General features: G+C 39.8%; 1 protein-coding gene across 4 annotated transcripts in view; it reads right to left on the bottom strand.

Annotated features, from left to right (window-relative positions):
• Positions 1–22,034, bottom strand: part of LOC132383490 (transcription factor AP-2-beta-like) — a 120,526-nt gene that overhangs the window by 31,626 nt on the left and 66,866 nt on the right. For all 4 annotated transcript variants that reach the window (XM_059954489.1, XM_059954492.1, XM_059954491.1 and 1 more), the window contains 2 exons: positions 13,710–13,935; positions 12,037–12,155 (listed from right to left, as the gene is read on the bottom strand). In XM_059954489.1, coding sequence (XP_059810472.1) covers positions 12,037–12,155; positions 13,710–13,935 — 345 coding nt within the window. The remainder of the gene's footprint in view (positions 1–12,036; positions 12,156–13,709; positions 13,936–22,034) is intronic.

Here is a 22,034-nt window from a genome sequence, read left to right as displayed (position 1 = left end):
TGCAAAATGAGAAACAGTTAACGTTTCATGTCCAGGATTTTTCAGAATCAAAAGTTGCTTATTAGCTGAAATTAATATTGTTAATAGTTCAATAGCCAACAGAAGCCTAGCCTATTGATTTATAAACATAAGTTCAAATCCCACCTTACCAGCTGGCAAACGTAAATGTAATGAAATCATCTTAGAGTGGCAGGGTGGAGTTACATCTCTACCAAAGGAGCTGTAAAGTGCTCCTTCCCTCCACTAGCCTGCAGATCACCCTTGGGCAAGGTGTAGCACCTGCTTAGCCGTGCTCCCTCCCCTGATCAAACTCATGTGAAGACATGGGAGCAGGTGTTGGATGGTCATATGAGCAGCTAGCGCATATCACAAGCCCTGGTTATTGGTCCTCTGATCCCAGGCAGACAATCTCCGAACAGTAGTGATAATGGGTGGAGTCACCCATCTTGTAAAGACAGTGCCCAGAAGAAGGCAATGGCAAACCACTTCTGTCGAAAAATTTGCCAAGAACAATCATGGTCATAAAAAGACCATGATTACCTCCATCATAACGAACAAACAAAATAAATTTAGTACAAAAAGCTGGGATCAGCAATATCAAGCATGGAACTGCCAGACTTGTAAAGTTCTATCAGATTTCTTCATTCAGGGACAGTAATCTCCTGGTACGCAATATCAGGTATGGCCTAAATATTGTATCATTCCTGAACTAAGACTGACTGTGAACTGCACTCTAAAATTACCTGCAAGCCATCTAGTTCAACATGAATTAGGGATCAACAGTAAAGGTGATAACCATAGCATAAATATAGAAATTATATTTGTGCATTCCTGTTAAGCTCTGCCTAAGTTAGCAACATACTGTTCTGCCAAAGCTATCAGTTAACAAAATAAATCACTTTTAAGGTCACTGTGTTATAAATTCCTTAAAATCCACCCTCCATTCTGGATCACAGTGTTTGCCATTAACAATTATAATGTCCAGTAACAGTCCCTATGCAACAGTTTTCAATTGAGCTCTAGAAAATCAATTTTGGAAAATAGTCAATGAAAAATACATTGTATCTCCCATAAGGCATCTAGAGATTATTACATAAATATATCCCATCTTAGTTGATTTAATTTCCCAATTTTACTGATGTCTGTAAGAAATGATCAATAATAAATATTCAGCAAGTGAAACTTGCTGTCCAGGAAAAGGATAAACTGAACTGACCAGAAGACAACACTGTTTTTCAGATACTCACACACAAAATGAACTAAATTTTAAAAATCTTTTGAATAAAACTGGCAAAAGATGGATCAGCTGAAACTATTAATTTGAATACAGGCTGATTTAAGGTGCATCAAAACAAACAGTGTGCAGAATATCACAGTTAGAGATATCTGAATTCAAAGAATCAGAATCAAGTTTTTTTACCATTGATGGATGTCATGAGATTCATTGCGTTTTTGTAGCACTAATGTGCAGTACATAACAGTTGCTAAAAATTACAGTAAGAACATGTAAGGAGCAAGTAAGTAATGCAAAAAGAGAGAAAAATAGTAAGGTAGTGTTCACAGACTATTCAGAAATATGATGGCAGAGGGGAAGAAGCTGTTCCTAAAACATTGAGAGTCCACCTTCAAGCTCCTGTACCTCCTCCCGGATGGTAGTACTTATAATCATCCTCCTTAAATGAGAATGATTGTAAATCAGGTGAAGTTATTTTCCAAAAATGAGGAAGTAATTTCAATCAAAGATGCTGGAAAAATTCAGTATTTAAAATAATTTCAATTCAAGATTTGTTAGACCTGAGAACAATTTCAAAAAAAAGCAAAGCAAGAGAAATAAGAGATTGTATGAATGAACAAGAGGGACACCTAGTAGAAGGATACAATGAGAGAAATAATAATGGAGAGAAAGTTAAGACCATAAGACATAGGAGCAGGAGTGGACCATTGAGCCCATTAAGTCTGCTCCGTCATTCTATCATGGTTAATTTATTGTACTTCTCAACTCCATTCTCCTGCATAACCTTTGACACTCTTACTAATCAAAAACCTATCAAATTCTATTTTAAATATACCCATTCACTTGACCTTCCCTGCTGCCTATGTCAATGAAGTCCACAGATTCACCACCCTCTGGCTAAGTAAATTCCTCCTCATCTCTATTCTAAAGGTAAGTCATTCTATTCTGAGATTGTGCCCTCTTGTCTGAGACTCCACTGATATTGGAAAGATCCTCTCAAAGGACAATGGCAGATAAATTTTGTCAATAAAAACTGAGAAAACTTTTATGATACTCTTAAGCAGCAAATAATTCCTATTCTTTGGAATCACTTGACTTACAATGCAGAGAGGCTTGTAGACTGATTTTCTTAAATATCTACCGTTGAGAAAAACAGATCACATGCGGAACAATTGTTTCTTATTTGTCCATTAATTGAATATACGCAACAAGTACTTTCTAAATGGTCTCCTATGACATTATCATTAATTGGTCGAATTAATGCTATTAAAATGATAGTATTACCGATGTTCTTATATATATTCCAAGCAAGCCCTTCTTTGGTTCCTAAACTCTGTTTTGATAGAACAGACTCTAAAATTCTATCTTACATTTGGAATAATAAAAATCCTAGATCGCGTAAACCTTTATTGCAGAAATTTTAAAAGTATGGTAGTAAATTGTTTATTATTTGCCAAATGTAATCTATTTCCTTTTAGAAACAGAACTTTATTTCCTTAAACAAATTCTAACTTATCAGCAGGATTAGATTTAACTACAATAATGATATGATTTCTCCGACCAGAACTTTAGCTACAACTTTACTTCTCATCACTGAAGCCTTAAAACTGCATATTATTCAAGTTCAATATTTCTCCAGTGCATGCAAAATATCTTGAGGAATAAAATAAACTTACTTCAAATGCTGCTCTAGAATCCAAAATAACCCTGCACTTGAAAGAGAGGGAAAACGAACTCAGTTTTCCAATATAAACCATCAAATTTTGAGCCATGATTCCATGCTCCAGTACTTTGTCAGATGTGTATCAAATGCCATATTATTAACCACTCAAAATGTCCTAGGGAAACTAGGTTTAGACTCTATAAATATGTCAGATCAGAATTTGGGCAGGTTGCAGGACACCAGATGCACAATTCAGGTGCAATCAGATGATATACTGGACTTGTTCAACCACTGTCAGCCACTAATTAGTTATCCTGGTGGCAACTTGGGGAAAAAAAATCTAAGCTTGTACCTCCCAGACCACAAAAATTTCTAATCTAGTCTGCTGCTGGGGTGTTAGAATTTGCCTCCTTTTTCAAATGTAATAGTGTTCAAAGAAAATGCACAAGCAATTTTGGGACCTAATTTAAACTCAAATCAAGTCTCTCCTTCATGGAATTTGAACAAAGTTCACAAATACTCATCAGCAAATAATTTACAGATAACATTCAGAATCAATGAAGCAACAGCCAAAACCTGATTCCAAACTAGGGCCTTGAAAACATACCAAGGTTCAGGAAAAATACAATTCAGAGTAGTGAAGGTGGAGCTTAGGAGGGTTAATGGCACCTAATGGCGACTCCTCTGCTTGCATCTTTGGAAACAGCTCCATTTCCATCTTTAATATCTATTTTTCCCTTTCAGGGTTCTTTTGAAGACCCTGACCTGGAGTTACATGTTGACTACAGTTCTTTGCGGGAATGGAACCCATTCTTGGGATTTCACACTGGCCATTGTTCGGCACACCAAGGGCTCAGCCTAAGAGCTCCACTCACCTTCGGAGGACCGAAGTTTCATGGCTCTGGAAACAGGGGGATCGGAGGTCAGTGTCCAAGCAGAACAGCGATGTGTCATGGGAGATGGAAGATCTAAGGCTGTGTGCCCAGAGACCTGAGATCTTTGGGCACAGAGGTTGGAAAAAGCGATGCAACGGACTTTTAACATCATGACCAGCAAGTTGTTTGTTATGTCTCCCTCTCGCTGTGAAACGGAGAACACTCTTTCTCCCTTATTAAGGAGAGGGAGAGCCTATGATATGTTGAATACTTGGTGAACAAGTAGTCTTTGGGGTAACTGCAAGTCTATGTCTTTGCTGTTGCCTTGCGCATGCTTGAGAGCTCAGTGGTGGGTGCCGATGCCTTTTTTTGCCAGTGGGGGCAGGGGGTATTGTTGCTTGCCGCCGTTTACCCGCGGGAGGGAGGGGAGCTGAGAGGGGTGCTTTGGGGTTCTAACATTTAATTGTCATTCATTCTTTGGGGGCACTCCTCTATTTTCGTTGATGGTTGCGAAGAAAAAGCATTTCAGGATGTATATTGTATACCTTTCCCTGACATTAAATGTACTTTTTAAACCTTTGAAACCTTTGAATCCAAACTAATCTCATAGTATCATACCGAGGGTATCAGTACGTTTGATTTTAGAAGGCGTGTCTTATTCAATGGTTCAATTTAGTATCAGGGAATGTATTCAGTATACAGCCTGAAATTCTTACTCTTCACAGACATCCTCAAAACAGAAAAAACCCCAAAGAATGAATGACAGAAACACTAGAGCTACAAGGTCCCCCTCCCCCTCCCACATACAAGCAGCAGTAGAAGCATTGACCCTCCTTCTTTCACCATGCAAGCAAAGGCAAACCCCCCCCCCCAAAGAAACCTTGATCTGGAGCCCATCAAAAACTACAGCCCACCCCAATAGTTCAGTATCTCAGACAGGCTCCCACTGAACCAGCGAGGGAGAGAGATATTGTTCCTGCAATAATGAGAGCAGGAGACCAGCAGCTCGCTGCTTCCATGTTACAATCTTCCATGTCGCTTCTCCATGTCTTATTTTAGAAGGAATGTCATATCTTTCTGAACAAGGACAGAATTCATTGGACAAGGTAACAAGAAATTGTCACACTCACATCATTCTTCTTTATTCAGAGGATAATTAAGAATAATAGTGGAGAGAGTTTGACTGTATCCTTTATCTTTTATTGTACATATTTATAGCCTTTTCAGTACCATACCCCTTTATGCTTATCCAATGTTTGTTTTTAAAATGCCACCACTAAATATCTTCAGGATAATTTAAACCTGATGTATCAACCATGAAAGTACCTGTCATAAAACATTGTTGTTTTATAAAGAATGCAGAGCCAGTTTACTGGTGAACATCACTATAAAAATGTCAATCCTGAATAGGCAAATGCAAGGATAACAGTACCTCTCATTTCTCACTGATATGATGAATTCTGTAACTAGAATAAAGGAGGGTTTGAAACCAGGCAGGAGGTCCATCGGCAATTAAAAATGCTGTTAATTTTGTTATTTATCAATAAGTTTACCACACCTGCAAGGTAGTAAGGGTATGAGTTTCTGTTGTAGGCAATCTCTGCATAAAACTTTACAGGGAAGAACGATGTTGAAGCGACAATAATAAATCCCCACCCCCCAACCTCATTCAAATAGATCAGATGGAAAAAAAGGAATCAGAATGAGAATCAGGAATCAGAGTGAGAATGAGGTTTATTATCACAGGCATGTGACATGAAATTTGTTGACTTAACCACAGCAATTCAATGCAATACATAATCTAGCAGAGAGAAAAATAATAATAATAATAATAAAAAACAAGTAAGTCAATTACGTATATCAAATAGATGTTGAAAATGTGCAAAAACAGAAATACTGTATATTTTTTAAAGAGTGAGGTAGTGTCTAAATATCCAATTCCATATAGGAATCAGATGGCAGAGGGGAAGAAGCTGTTCCTGAATCGCTGAGTGTGTGCCTTCAGTCTTCAGTACCTCCTACCCAATGGTAACAGTGAGAAAGGGGCATGCGCTGGGTGCTGGGGGTCCTTAATAATGGACGCTGCCTTTCTGAGACACCACTCCCTAAAGGAATGAATTTCATCCATTCCTCTTTCCATGACCAGCCTATTGCACAGCCTGAGCCCGAACACTAGTAAATCCTTGCACATTAACAGAATAAAATCCGCCACTCCAATGATGAATGTGTCAGGTAGATGACCACATTCAAGCTTTATCTTTGCTCCTACATCCAGGTAAACACATTTGAATTGTTTCCTGCTTACTACTGAGCATTAAGAAGAGATGAGTACCAATGGAAATTGAAAGGAACTGTTTAGTTTTCTCCGGGGAAAATTGGTTTAGCTGCACAACAACGAATGAAAAACTGCATTTCATTTCACATGAATGATAATGCACATGAGGAACTTTAGTTTCATGGCAGACCCATGAGAAGCATGGCTGGAACAAATAGAAAGGACACAGATCCATCAGTGGGGAGGAGGAGGAGTCAAAGTCTGGATTTAAAATAATTGACTGAAAGATTAGTGGGAAATTAAGGAAATCTTTTTCACCTAAAAGGACAGTGGAGATTCAGAACTTGCTGCCCAACAGCAATGTTCCAAACTATGAAATAAAAACCACTTTCAAACTGGCTTCCAAGCAAAATTGAGTTCCCACCAAACTGTGTTTCAAAGCATTTAAAATAACTTGCAGCGTCTCAACCTCGAAGGCTACAGATAAAGAAATAGGACGTGGATTGGCACAAACAGCTCCTTGTTGCTCAATACAGACAAGTGCAGTTCTATGCTTCTATCTTATGATACAAACTAAGCCCACAATAAAGATCTGGATATTTGTCGGAAATAAACATTCTTTTCCCCCTGGGCTAATGTAACTCATTTTAATTGGAAAAGCAATATAAAAATTAGACTGATCTTATTTGTGATGTTAATAGTTATTTAAAGATTTCCATTCATCATCATTCTCCTTCACTTGCCATGTATTCAGAACCTATAAATCCATACGATTTAATAATGGATATTTGGAAAAGTCATGTTATTTCAAATGTAGGTTTGAAATTGATTTCAGCTCCTAACATCCAGCAGAGATGAAGGTAAACTCGGGTAAACATGGGGTGTACTCTATCTTGTAACAGGTAGTAAGTATACCATAGGTAAGTAAGCGTGCTGTCACTTATGAAGTACTTGATCACACTCCACTCAGACACTATGGTAAGGAAGATGAATGTGAAAAGGAATCAAAGCAGTCCAAAGTCATGAAGACATCGCAGGCTTCTAGTATATATTCTCGTGATGGTGTGATAAGTTTTAGTAACTTCAATGTGCAGCTTGGAAGTGATGGGGCTCAAGTTTTGACTTGAGCACAAAAGAATTAAAAGCACAAATCTCGGTGTAAAGCATTGCAAATACCAAAGCAAGATTAGTGTGGAATTGCAGTCCAGACTCAATCCTGCTGAATCAGGAGCACCGGAAATCTAAAGCAGCTCACACAAAATGCTGGAGGAACTCAGCAGGTCAGGCAGCATCTATGGAAATGAACAGACAGTCGACATTTCAGGCTGAGACCCTTCCTCAGGACTGAGATAACACACTTCACTTCTCTGGAATGCAAGGAAATATCATTGAACCATATAAGGGCATATAATACAAGTAAGTCCAGACCTCACTACTCCACACTAGATGAAAGATTTTTGTTGTTGTTGAGGTTATGAAGATTTACTCCAGCATATACAAACTTTACTCCAGCAGCCACAGAGATCAGAGTTATAAATTCAGAAGTAGAAGCCAAAGATAAGAGAGAATGAATATTTATATAGTGATATTAAAGAATTTGTTGTGATTGTAATATTGACATATCCCTGAATCAAGTATTGCAACTCGTTCATGTGCACTTCAACAGACCAACAAATTGAATCAATGTTGTTGAATACGCAGCTGCTCGTCATATCACCAGTGCAGACAGCGACAAAAGAGCTTAATTCCTGAGGCGAGGAGAGAGTGACTGCTTGACATCAAGGCAGTGGCAAAAGGATATAGTTGCACAATGTTCAATTCTCTATTTGCGTATCCTTAGAAAATGAAGCAGCCCATTTTGACATGGGTCAGCACATGGACAACACACAGGCACAGACTGCAAAGCTGTAACATTCACACCCCAAAGGAGCCAGGCAATGACCATCACCAACAAGTGAAAGTCCAACCGTCCTCGTGACCTCAGTGATGTTCCTGTAAAAAAGTTATCTCATCATTAACATCCTGGCACTCACCACTAACCAGAAACACTGTGACCAGCTACAAGAGCAGACCAGGGGATGGGTGTCCTATAGCAAGTAACTCATCTCCTATCACGTCAAATCCTCTCCACACTCATGAGGCGCAAACAGGAGTGTGACGAATTACTCTCCACGTGCCTAAATGGGTTCAGTTGTAATGAATATCTTAAAACCTCAGCAACATTGAGGACAGGGCGGTTTATTCTCTTGGTACCCAGTTAACTGCAGTGAATATTAATTTCCTCCAGCACTGGCAGCAGTGTGTTCCAACTCTAAGATGCATTTCGTTACTCACTCTAGGCTTCTCCAACTCCATTGTGACCTCTCCTATAGAAAAGAACGAGCAGATCAGGACCACAGGAACACACCAAATACCTGTTCCCCTTTAAACTGGGCTGAACTGTAGGCCTTGGACTCTCTTTGTGGACTTCAGTTCAGAATGCTATTTGGTCCGTTTATTGCTTGTATGATTTGATTTTTTCTCTGCACACTGTCAGTCTTCTTTTTCCTTAATGGGTTATTTTGGGTTTCTTTGTTTCGCGGCTGTCTGTCAGGAGACGAATCTCAAGGTTACATAATGCATACATACTTTTATAAGTGTACTTTGAACTTTAATCTTTAAAATCCTAACTTAGAACTACGTCACCATTCCTTCATCATGGCAGGGTCTAGAAACTCCCCACCCAAGGGCACATTTGTAATAGCTTCACCAGAGGAAGCACAACATACGGAGAAGATAGCTCACTGTCACCTGGTTCTCAATGGCAATTATGGGCGGGTAATAAATGCTGACCTCTCCATTAATGTCTGCATCATGAACAAGTTGGCACAACCTGCAGACCTTTGCGGTATTGCTTAAAATTAGGACTCATGATAAATAGCGGCAGTTAAAGACAAGTTGGATTAAATACAACTTGTGAAATGTTTCAGTGAACATTTACATGGAAGTTCAAGTTTTGTACTTACACCAGGAGATTATAAATTTAGTAGAGTCAATACTTCAATTTCATAACACTGAAAAGTAATGGTGATGTTATCACCTTGGACACTTAAGGACCTATGTTCAATGGCCTGCTTTGATTACTGAAATTAATGTCATTAATTAAGCACAAGGAACCACCTTTGGCTTTTAATATCTCCATCTTGGAAGACTCCTTATAAGCATGTAACAAGTGCTATGGCACAGATAGTAGAGCTGCCCCCTCACAGTTCCAGCTATCTGGCTCCAACCTTGACATCTGATGCTGTCTCTGTGGAGTCTGCACATTCTCCCTCAAACTGCACGGGCTTCCTCAAGGCGTTGTGGGTTCCTCCCACATCCAAAGGCTGTAGTGGTAGCTGATCTGACCACTGTAAGTTATCCCTGGAGTGTAGATAGAATCTGGGAGCAGTTGATACGGACATGGGAGAGAGAAAAGATATGAGCCTAAAATGGAGACTTAACAGTCAGCGTGGATTGAATGGGCCAAAAGGCCTGTCTCCAAGCTATATGACGCGATGATTACATGACACAATTGAAGTCATGCTTGCAGATATATCAAAGCATGACAAGTGGAATATGGTTCCAAACTGTGAAGGGTAAGATTAGGATCTACTTAATACTTCTTCATACTCAGAATTATCAACAGGTTAACTTTGTCAATTTTCCTTTGCCAATCCTGTCCCCTATATCTTCACCCAAGCTTTCACCTATCTCACATTTGCCTTCACACTCTCCTCACTCATCATATAAGTGCACTGGAATGAATCCATATATCAAAGATGCAATATAGATGCGACTTTCTGGAGTGGAAATAACACTGGACAACAAGGTTTTGCTTCCTGAACACTTTTGTGTGTATCTTATGGATTTTGGACTGCTGATTATGAAAATCACTATGATATTTCCCTATTACACATCATTGTTTTGAAATCTTCTATACTTGCTAGTTCAATTCATAATTCAAGTCAGAATAACTGATGCCAAGATTAAGGAAGGTATTTTTGTTGTTCCACAAATCAAACAGGTCATCAATGATAGGCACTTCAAAGAACTTCCAGTGGGACTGGAGAAAATCACATGGAAGGTATTCAAGGATGTTGTGCATTTTTTCTTGGCAACTACAGAACACCAAACTACATGCAGCAAGTTGACAACATGCTTCAAGCATACAAAACCAAGAAGTGCAAAACGTCACTAAAGATTCATTTTCCTGCATTCCCATTTAGACTTTCCTGCGAATCTTGGCGCTGTCAGTGATGAGCATGGTGAAAGGTTTTACCAGGACATTGCAGTCATGGAGAAACAGTATCAGCAACTGGAATCCATCAGTGCTGACTGATTATTGTTGGACACTTAAGCAAGAAGTTTCAGACACTGAGTACAAATGAAACTCACCAACAGGACATTTTTAGCTTAGTTGAACTATTGCAAAGCATAAGCATCATTATACAATTAAGCATACTATATTCAAAAGAAGTTACTTTCTTGTTTCTCCAAATTCCTACAAGATACAGAGTCTGAAATTATATTTGTGTTCAGCTTCAATCTATTATACACAAAAAAATCTGATAAACAACACTGTTGAAAAAATTTGTGTCCAGTGTAATCACAGTAACAAGTTACTGGGAAAAGTGGTTGATACCAAACTCATTTAACAAGTCAACTGTGTACACTAACTACAGAGTAGGTTCAAAGTTCAAAGTGTATTTATTATCAAAGTATGTATACATTTTACAACCTTGAGATTCATCTCGTACACACAGCCACAAAACAAAGAAACCCAAAAGAACCCATATATTAAAAAAAAAGACCATCGAACACATCCTGCAAACAATAACGCAAGAAAATAGTATTCTGAACTGGTTAGCAAATGGAGTCCCACAACTCAGAGTAGTTCAGTGCAAAGCTAAGTCATGGAGCAGTGATCTGAACCAGATCGTCCCTCACCTCAGACCCTGACACCCTGACCTTTTCTATCTGACCTGATAACTAAACTGATGTCCAAACATCGGGTACAATCGCCTTAGTAAGCTCTGGGGCCTGGACCCCACCGCCTCAATTCAGCTTGTTATTGACTTTTCCAATGCGGCCCTGCACTTAAATCTCTATAGCAGGTTAAACATCCTTAGATAATTAAATCCAATTTCTAAAGAACCCTTTCTGTTCAAACCTCATCTCGAGAGCTTCAGTTTATATATTCAAGGAATGAAAATAAATTAGTCTACAAACAGGTAGATTTCTTTAATCCAATAGGTTTAATAGGTGCATTTAATGTCAGAAAAATATATACAACATACATCCTGAAATTCTTTTCTTTGCAGACATCCAAAAAAAAGAGAAGTGCCCCAAAGAATGAATGATAGTTAAAACATTAGAACCCCAAAGCACCCCCCAGCTCCCCCCTCCCACACACAAGCAGCAACAAAGCATCAATAAAGACACAGACTTGCAGTACCCCAAAGACTACTCATTCACCCGGTAATTCGTCATACCACAGGCTCTCTCTCTCCCTGATAAGGGAAAAACAGGTGTCCCCGTTTCACTGTGAGAGGGGAGACATAACAAACAACTCACTGATTTACGATGTTAAAAGTCTTTTGCATCGCTTTTTCTGAGCTCTGTGCCTTGAGAGTCGACACCAAAAAGACAACTAGATCTATTCAGGATTTAAATACTTAAACAGGAGTCTGTTTTAGACAAATTTGGCAAAATAATACACAGTACACATCCCCAACCGGAACATCACTATAACGTATATACTGAAGGCTGACAAGCTAACTTATCAGTTATTTTTCCTAGTTTAGATAGATGGATGTACAGACTAGAAAGAGGTAACCAGGAATGTGGAACTGAGATTACAATCTGATCAGTGCTTTACACATATGCCTGTTTGGACATGCACATCCAAAGGATTAAAACATGTTTTCCCAATAGAATGGCCTTCGGGTGTTTCTTGAAAATTCCCTACCTTCGACAAGTGAGGTGAGTAAGGTGACGTTGGCTGCTTTGCGTCTTCCTGCAGGCAAATTCAATCCAATCTTTTCCAATTTTTCTCTCAAGGATCTACCACCATTTTTTGACTTTGCCCTGAGGAAGACATACATGTATTTAAATCCAGTATACAGGTGGAAAAATAATAACTCCAGTAACTTTTCAACTTCTTGCTCAGTACATGCATGAACTTAATTACAGTACTGTGCAAAGCTCTTAGGCACATATATATATATATATAGCTAGGGTGTCTAAGACATTTGCAAGAGTTGTATTAATTTTAAGCATTACACTGTACTGCTGCCACGAAAAAAACAAATATCATGATATATGTGAGTGATGATAAACCTGATTCTGATATGGGTCTCTATTGTGGACTGAGAGTGGGAAGGGGGTAGGGAGAAGGGAATCATGGTTGGGAAAGGTGGAAGGGAGAGGGGAGGGAGTAGGGAAGCACCAGAGAGACATTCCGTAATGATCAATAAACCAATTGTTTGGAATCAAATGATCTTCACTGGTGTCTCAGGGCTGCACCCATGTCAACCCCCACTCCACCCCACCCCACTCCAAGCACACCTTCTCTGCCACTTGGCCCACATCCCCCTCCCCCCCCCCACAGTGCTCCACTCTCATCATTCCAATATGCTTTGCTCCCGCCAGATTCACAAACTCATTCTATGCTCCACAAGGACAAATACAGTACTGTGATAAAGACTTAGGCACCCTAGCTATATATATACTACCTAAAAGTGCTCCTCACAGCATGTGCTTCAAATAGCCTCTGACAACCAAGTCCAACTCCTGGCCTTCTTGTGTGGCTCAACCTCCAAGCCCGGCGGAACTGTTTCCACTGACAGGAGAAGGGGCGAAGGTGGGTCCTGGCGCCTTAAAACCAGTGCTTCAGGTAGATGGAGCTCCTCAGCCTGGGAAGGCAGTCCATCTAAGAGAGGGAAAACTCTGATTGCAAACCTCCACTGCCTTCCACTCCACCCACTCACATGGGAAAGGCTTCAGGAGTAAACCCTGAGGACAAATCTGGAGCTGGAGTCCCTAAGGCAGTCCGACGTTGCCTTCAATCTCGATCTGTCAACTCCTGCAATGACACTGGTGCCAAGCTGTATCGGACCTTGCCCTTCCCTTGGACAACATCAGTGGCATGGAGAGGGGAGCCTAGCAGTATGGGCAACTGCTGGTCTTCCATACAACCCTGCCCAGGCCTGCACCCTGGAGAGGGCGCAGATCCATGGTCTCACGAGACTAACGGATGCCACATGTGTGTGTGTGTGTGTGTGTGTGTGTGGGTGTGTGTGTGTGTGTGTGTGTGTGTGTGTGTGTGTGTCTCTAAGACTTTTGCACATCACTGTATATTTATTAGATATAAAATAGTCATTATTGCTTAGTAAATTCCAATACTATATTCCTTTCAGTCTCCAATTCAGTTTACATTTTCCATTTCTTCTAAGTGTTCTAACTCTTCTCATTGGCATGATGTGTACTCGCAATGGTATGTGCTCTTCCTTTTCATCTTTTAAGCTCAATGTCTGTCATTTTCATTTTTATATCTGATAATATACAATTCATTTTACCATTCTCAACTCTTTGACCTCACCCTCAGCGCTGAACTTCACTGACACTCCCTCCTTCACTCACCTCCTCAGCACTCCTCCGAGTAGTGATGCATTCAGACACTCCGGTGGTGATAGACGCCTCTGGACCTCTCCCACAGTCACTTTGTACTTGGAGGTGGAGCTGAGCAGTGATAGGCGGCCTGGGACTGAGCAGAACACTTCATTTGGGTTTGTTACTCCTCCAACTGAGCCATCCTTTTGCATGTTCAAAGAAAGTGAACTGCCATTGGCTTTAATTGGCATTGGAACTGTAATAAAGCAAAAAATGTCACTATAGAATGTAGTGCATCAACTTTGAAAGCACTCTCATAGAAACAATGGCTATCATTGATTGGGTGAAGAATTTTTTTTGTTAAAAATCAACGAAGGAGTAAAATCCTCCAAGAGGACACAACATTTCATTGGGTTTGGAGGCTCGTATTCCTCAATGACCTGGTGAGCTATATTGGCTGGAGTCAGGGCTTTATGCTTTGGCTGTTGGTAGGGTCTCCCATGCCAAACAGGTCAAAAGGTAGAGGCCAGACTAAGAGTGGTCCACCAATCCTCCAGGCTTGGGAGTTCAGCTCAGGGCTAACAACCCTCACTGGTAAAACAAAATTGTTACGGAAACAGCAATGAAGAATCCTTCTACCTCTGAGTTCACCGGTATTCCTGAAGTATCCATCCAAGACTTGCATGACTGACAGAAGTGAAAACTGAGAGGAACCCCTGAACACCACCAGAGATGGAGGAGAATCAGTACTCCCCTAAACACCAACGGCATAGCGAGCAGAAGAGAAAGGGTAAAATGGCATTGCCTGCTGATTTTGATCAGATTTGTGAGACAGTCATAGGTCAGGGATGTCACTGAAGATGACATCAAGTCACACTTCTGCTTCATTGGTAAAATCACAAAATCATATGACAAGTCCTAGTATCCTACTATCCTAGTATCATCGTATCCTCAAACATCTCAATTATTAGCCATTGGTCATTCCATTATTTTGTATATGAAACATGGTATAGCTTACAAAAGTCCTTGAATAAATACTTTGTAGCAGACATAGCATTTTGAGTTTGCTCAGTATTTCTGGCTCAGTCAGAATAACAGGACACCAGGAGTTATATTCCAGCGACTACTCCAGGAACATACACAAATAGGACATAGAACAATATGGCGCAGGAACAGACCCTTCAGCCCAAAATATTGTGCTGGATCAATTAAATTAGTAATCAAATGGCTAACTAAACTGATCTCTGCCTACGCCATGTCCATATCCTTCCACTTTCCTCACATCCCTATTGAAACTCTTAAAAGTCATTAATGCTTCTGCCTCTAGCACAACCCCAGGCAGCAGATACCAGGCACCCACCACTCTCTATAAAAACATGCCCCTCACTTCTCCTTTAAAATTACCCTCTCTCACCTTAAATACATGTCATCTAGTATTAGACATTTCAACCCTTGGAAAAAGATACTGTGTCTACTCTATGCCTCCCATCATCTTATGACTCTCTATCGGATCTCCCTCTTGGCCTCCACTGCTCCAGAGAAAACACCACAAGTTTGTCCAGTCTCTCTGTAGAGCACATGCTCTCTAATACAGGCAACATCCTGGTAAACCTCTTCTACACCCTCTCCAAAGCCTCAACATCCTTCCTACAGTGGGGTGACCAGAACTATATGGAATACTCCAGATGCAGCCTAACTGGAGTTTTATAAAGCTACAATATAATTCATTCCTTTTGAACTTAGTGCATCCAGTAATAAAGAGAAGCATGCCATGCACATTCTTAGCCACCCTATCAACTTGTGTCGCCATTTTTAGGGAGTTACGAACTCGGACTCTAAGGTCCCTCTGCTCATCAACACCATGATCACAGTTTGCACTAGCCTGTGCATTGTTTTAAGGTACAAAATATCTTTTTAAATAAAACTTCCTCAAAATGGATATTGTTTTCCAAAGTCCTGGCATCTACCTGTCCTGAAATCATCAATCCTTTTTCTATATAAAGATTAGCTTTATTTGTCACAAGTACATCAAAACATGGAAATATACAGTGAAATGTGCCATTTCCATCAAATAAAATCAATGAAGACAGTGCTGTAAGTTTTGCCAAACCTCCAGCATCAACATGAGCATAGCCATAACTCACTAATCTTAAACATACATCTTTAGAATGTGGAAGGAAACCAGAGCACCCAGAGGAAACTCACGCAGTCACCTGGAGAACGCACAAATTTTTACATTCCGCAGCAAGAATTGAATCCTCATCTTCCAGCTGAAGCTATAAAACATTGTGCTAACTGCGACATGAATTTTTGGTCTAGGATGTAAGCATTGTAATGTTCAGTGTAATCCACAGTAATAGCTCCAGTTTCTGCGGGTGGATGTGTTATCTTCTGAGCATGAGGAAGGCCAACAGAATATTAAAGGGCACAGATTCCAAATATATGCTGGCCTAATTTAGAGAAATGTTTATAATGTCCCTGTTTGACATACAAGATCTACTTGTATACCAGCAGTTGCTTAAGAATTAGGTGTAGTTATATTGACCTGACAATTTCCTAACCAATACTAATCTGCCACCATCAACCTCCCATCCCGATCACACCAAATCTTCACACACACACACACACACACACACACACACACACACACACTCCTACTGTGTTTGATGCTTAGTCTATGAATTGGGAATTCTCTTTGGTCAGGAATTCTTACTAACAGCATTGAGTAAGAACAACAGAGAGAGAAAATATGTACAGTAATTGGAAAAACTGGAGCTCTAATTCCAGTGTACTTTCAGTGTATGTGTTGGTTTTCTAATGTCACAGAGCTTTATAGCATTTAGGGGTTGCAACCATTTTAAACGGATGACTAAACCTTTAGTGATTTTCTAAGGAAGAACATGAGCTGTTATGGAAATTATAATTCTCTTTATATTCCTAATCCAGTCACAATTGAGATGAAGAATGGTGTTCCATAACTGGCCCTTTAGCACAGAACTACAAGAAATTAAACCTGGCATTCTCCTGGTCAGTTTGATACACCTACAGTATTTACTGGAAAACTCATTGAACTGACTGGTTCCTTTATACTGAGGGTTTATAATTAGCTGTGGATGTAGAATACAGTGGCCTTTCCCATTGCAAAATTGTCACAACAGAATTATCAATTATCAGTCAAATAATTTAGCCACCAAGCACACAAAGAATCCATTACTAAACCAAACTGCATGTTATAGTTTATGTGGAAACTGCGCTACCAATAGATAGCTATTGTATAGGTAAATTGTGTATACTGATGCTTATAAACAGTATGGGTTTTAAATAACAATTTTATTCTACATTTATTGAAACTTAAAATTGTGTAAACTTAGATTAATTTGTTCAAACTTAATATAGTATTTACTTATTTGTTTCTGTGCTCACTCAATGTACAATGTTCAAAGTTCGTAATAAATGTATTTCTCTGTGCTCACTCAATGTACAATGTTCAAAGTTCAAGACATGTACTGTATATGTCACCACATATGATCTTGAGATTCATTTTCTTGCAGGTTTTAACAGTAGGACAGAGAAATACAATCAATGAAAAACTACAAAGACTGACAAATAACTAACATGAAAAAGAAGACAAACTGTGCAAACAATAAATAGATAGATAGATAATAGTGAGGACATGACTCGCAGAATCTTGAAAGTGAGAGTGAATGTGAAGCTCTCTAAATAGAAGCTATTTTTCTTCTATTATGTCGGAAACTAAACTTGCATGTAAACCAATTGTAATTTGAAGCAATTAAATTTGATTCATGAACAAGCTCTCTGCCATCAACTGTACAAACGAGGTCATACTGAGCACTTACATCTGTATACAACTCCATTTAAAAATATAATTTTATGCACTAATTTATTTAGAACTTTTCACTGTACTTCTAATTAACCAAAACACTATAGCAATTATCTAACAAAATTAGGGACATTTGGAAATGGCAGTACTGTAGGTGCTCTTTGAAAGTGTGATGAGATATCCATCATTATTCCTTGTGGAATTTTGGCTGTATAACAAAAAGGAAAAAATATGAAGTCAAACAAAGGAGCAGAGAATCTAACTGGTGTTTAACAGTCTTTCTCAAATCATTCATGATGATTGATATAAGAAAACCATTGAAAGGTGCATGCCTTTTATTCATATTATGTGACAGATGGCCCATAAAGCAGGAGGGGAGGAAAACAAAGGAGGTAAAGATAGATTGTATGATATTCTTTAGCAAAAGAAATGTGGAACTAAGATACATTATACATGCCAGTGTCTAAAATATCCGAGAAAAGTCTCAGGTAGATAAGAAGTAGGGTATATATAGAATACACAATGCTTAGTATACTGTTTGTTTTGGTTCAGCATTTTTGTCTATTTATGGAAAATGACATTTACATATATTACACAGAATTAGATCAAATCAATATAGGAGAAATAGGCCATTCTGCCCAACAGGTCAATGCTCCATTTCATCCTTCTTCCACATAAGTTCAACATATCCTTCTGAACATTTTTCACTCATAGATGAATCCAGTTTCCTCTTATATATAAACAAGAGGTTCTGCAGGTGCTGGATGAGCAACATACAAACAAAATGCTGGAGGAACTAAGCAGGTCAGGCAGCATCTATGGAGAGGAATAAACAGTCAACATTTAGGACCAAGACCCTTCAAATTCAGCCCTTTTATGCTTTTCATTACAATGATTCCCTGTTAGATAAAGTTCCACATTCTAATCACACTGAGGGTGAAGAAGCTTCTGCTGATTTCCCATAGTGTGTTGGGTAACACCTTTCACAACTTTAGGACATTCCAAAGCACTCCACCTTCACTGAAGTACTTTCTTGAAGAGTAATTGCCGCTGTGATACAGGAAGCTTTACAAGGTGAGTTCCCACAATAAGATATTGATTAAATCATCTGCGTTATTACTTTGGCTTTTCAGTGATAGATATTGCCCTATGTTAAATGTAACCCTGACATTCATCTTCAGCATATGGGTATCATGGGCAAGTCCAACATTTGATGCCCATCCCTATTGCCGTTGGTCATCTTCTTGAACCACTGCAGTCCAGATGAAATTGCTTAATGCTTTTGGACAGGGAGATCCAGGATTTAGAACCAGCAACAATGAAGGATTGCCAGTATATTTCCAAATCAGGATGATGCAGGACCTGGAGGCCTACCCACAGAAAATAATGTTTCCATACACCTACAGACCTTTTACTAGAGGTTGTAGGTTCGGAGATACTGAAGGAGCAACTTCAGTGCATTTTATAGATGGTACACACTGCAACCACAGTTAGTGAAAGGAATGAAAGCTTACGACAGTGGAGGAGGAGCCCATCAAGCAGTCTAATTTGTCCCGGATAGTGTTGAGTCTTTTAAAAACTACTGGCACTGTTCAGGCATATTCTGGATTTAGTGTATATAATAAATATTAACTTCACCAGCAACCAGTCTTCAGACATGAGCATAGATTGTAGATTAAATTTAAAATGCAGTCCTGAACAATACTTTTCCTGGAGCTGTGGACTGATGTTGATCACAAACCAGATGATGCTGATTAACATTCATTTTGGATGTCTGGAGAGTGGGTGCGAAGAGGAGGTGTGTGAAAACTATATGTAATTTAAAGGAAGCATTGTAGAAACTTCCTATAGAATTGCCCTGCTGTTACCTTTGATCTTTAGTATATAAAAATGTCATGTAATATTAGGTTGGGAGGCCTCTTCCTTCAAGAGGGTCTCAAAATGATGCCTGCTGCTCATTTTTTTTGTTGAATAAAACACTTCTATCTCCATTAGTTTCAGTCTCTCTCAGGTGACTTTGTTCAAGTTTCAACAAGCACTGCTTTTATCTGAACTGCTGGAGTCCATTCATCATACTCCCAATTTTTGCTTCAAGATATTGGAAAGTCCTTGGGGTATTAGCTGCAGGCTATACAGCCTCAAACCTGCTTTTGCAGTTACAATAGCTACCAGCGGAGTTTTCGGACAACAGTAGTTCCCTAGGATGTTGTACAGCACTGGTGATGCCATTGAATGTCAAGGGTAGGCAATGATCCTCTCTTATTGGAGATGGGCATTGACTGCCACTTCTGCGGTAGAAGTTTTCCTTGAACATTAAATAACAAAATAGAAACATCAAACCAAGTGTACTACACAGAGTTGTCACAAGTGGAGTGCAAAGCAAACTGAGTGAAAAGAGGGGAATTTTGTAAGAGTGCACCAAATGGCCATTTGGGGGGGGGGGGGTGGGGTGGAGGCAAAATACAGCTCAAACATCAGAAAAGCATTTGAGAGCTTCTGGGGCGAGTCAAGCCAGATACCAAATTGGTGAGGGGACACGAATGCCTGGTAGAAATGAACAGAAGTGGTAGATAATGTTAATCATCAGAGCTGTTACTTTGGAGTTCAGTACTGCACCTAAAACCCTTAATCGTTTATCACTGAGCATGTTTTGCAGCAGGATGGCCCACCAACTGCTGACATAGAAAAGAATTATCAACTGTTTCAGTGAAGTTGTGGTTGATTTCTGCTGGCAGGTGTTACAAATTTATAAGTATTTGACATTTTGATTGGTAATAAAAAGCTGCAAAACCAAACATGGTGCTGTAGGAACATTTTTCTGTTGTCACTATTTCTGCACAAACCAGATGTTCTTGAACAGGTACACTGTCCTTGCAATACAGTCGAATGAGGAGAATAAACAGCAGACATACAGAGTGATAAAAACTGCTGGGAGAGGACAGGGCTCACAGCAGGCAGCTACAACCTTTCAGAAAGCAAAGCATTCACTCAGACCTGGGCGAGCAACAATATGCCAAACATCTACACTTCAATATGGACACCTTCCATACACTGCAAACCCAAAAGAAACCTCAAGGAATGCAATGCCAGTGGCAGCCAAGGTGATCGTAGAAACATAGAAATATAGAAAATAGGTGCAGGAGTAGGCCATTCGGCCCTTCGAGCTTGCACCGCCATTCAGTATGATCATGGCTGATCATCCAACTCAGAACCCTGTACCTGCTTTCTCTCCATACCCCCAATCCCTTTAGCCACAAGGGCCATATCTAATTTCCTCTTAAGTATAGCCAATGAACCGGCCTCAACTGTTTCCTGTGACAGAGAATTCCACAGATTCACCACTCTCTGTGTGAAGAAGTTTTTCCTCATCTCGGTCCTAAAAGGTTTCCCCTTTATCTTTAAACTGTGACCCCTCGTTCTGGACTTCCCCGACATCGGAAACAATCTTCCTGCATCTAGCCTGTCCAATCCCTTTAGAATTTTATACATTTCAATAAGATCTCCCCTCAATCTTCTAAGTTCCAGTGAGTATAAGCCTAGTCAATCCAGTCTTTCTTCACATGAAAGCCCTGCCATCCCAGGAATCAAACTGGTGAACCTTCTCTGTACACACTCTATTGCAAGAATGTCTTTCCTCAGATTAGGGGACCAAAACTACACACAATATTCTAGGTGCGGTCTCACCAAGGCCTTGTACAACTGCAGTAGAACCTCCCTGTTCCTGTACTCAAATCCTTTTGCTATGAATGCCAACATACCATTTGCCCTTTTCACCACCTGTTGTACCTGCATGCCCACCTTCAATGACTGGTGTACAATGACACCCAGGTCTCGTTGCATCTCCCCTTTTCCGAATCGGCCACTGTTCAGATAATAATCTGTTTTCCTGTTCTTGCAACCAAAGTGGATAACCTCACATTTATCCACATTAAATTGCATCTGCCATGAATTTGCCCACTTACCTAACCTATCCAAGTCACCCTGCATCCTCTTAGCATCCTCCTCACAGCTAACACCGCCGCCCAGCTTCGTGTCATCTGCAAACTTGGAGATGCTGCATTTAATTCCCTCGTCTAAGTCATTAATATATATTGTAAACAACTGGGTCCCAGCACTGAGCCTTGCGGTACCGCACTAGTCACTGCCTGCCATTCTGAAAAGGTCCCGTTTACTCCCACTCTTTGCTTCCTGTCTGCCAACCAGTTCTCTATCCACATCAATACCATACCCCCAATAGCTTTAAGTTTGCACACTAATCTCCTGTGTGGGACCTTGTCAAAAGCCTTTTGAAAATCTAAATATACCACATCCACTGGCTCTCCCCTATCTACTCTACTAGTTACATCTTCAAAAAATTCTATATGATTCATCAGACATGATTTTCCTTTCACAAATCCATGCTGACTTTGTCCAATGATTTCACCTCTTTCCAAATGTGCTGTTATCACATCTTTAATAACCGACTCTAGCATTTTCCCCATCACCAATGTCTATCTAACCGGTCTATAATTCCC

This window comes from Hypanus sabinus, chromosome 30, assembly GCF_030144855.1.
Source record: "Hypanus sabinus isolate sHypSab1 chromosome 30, sHypSab1.hap1, whole genome shotgun sequence".
NCBI lineage: Eukaryota > Metazoa > Chordata > Chondrichthyes > Myliobatiformes > Dasyatidae > Hypanus > Hypanus sabinus.
The sequence above is the reverse complement of the archived record's forward strand: the minus strand, read 5'-3'. Positions and strand labels throughout refer to the sequence as shown.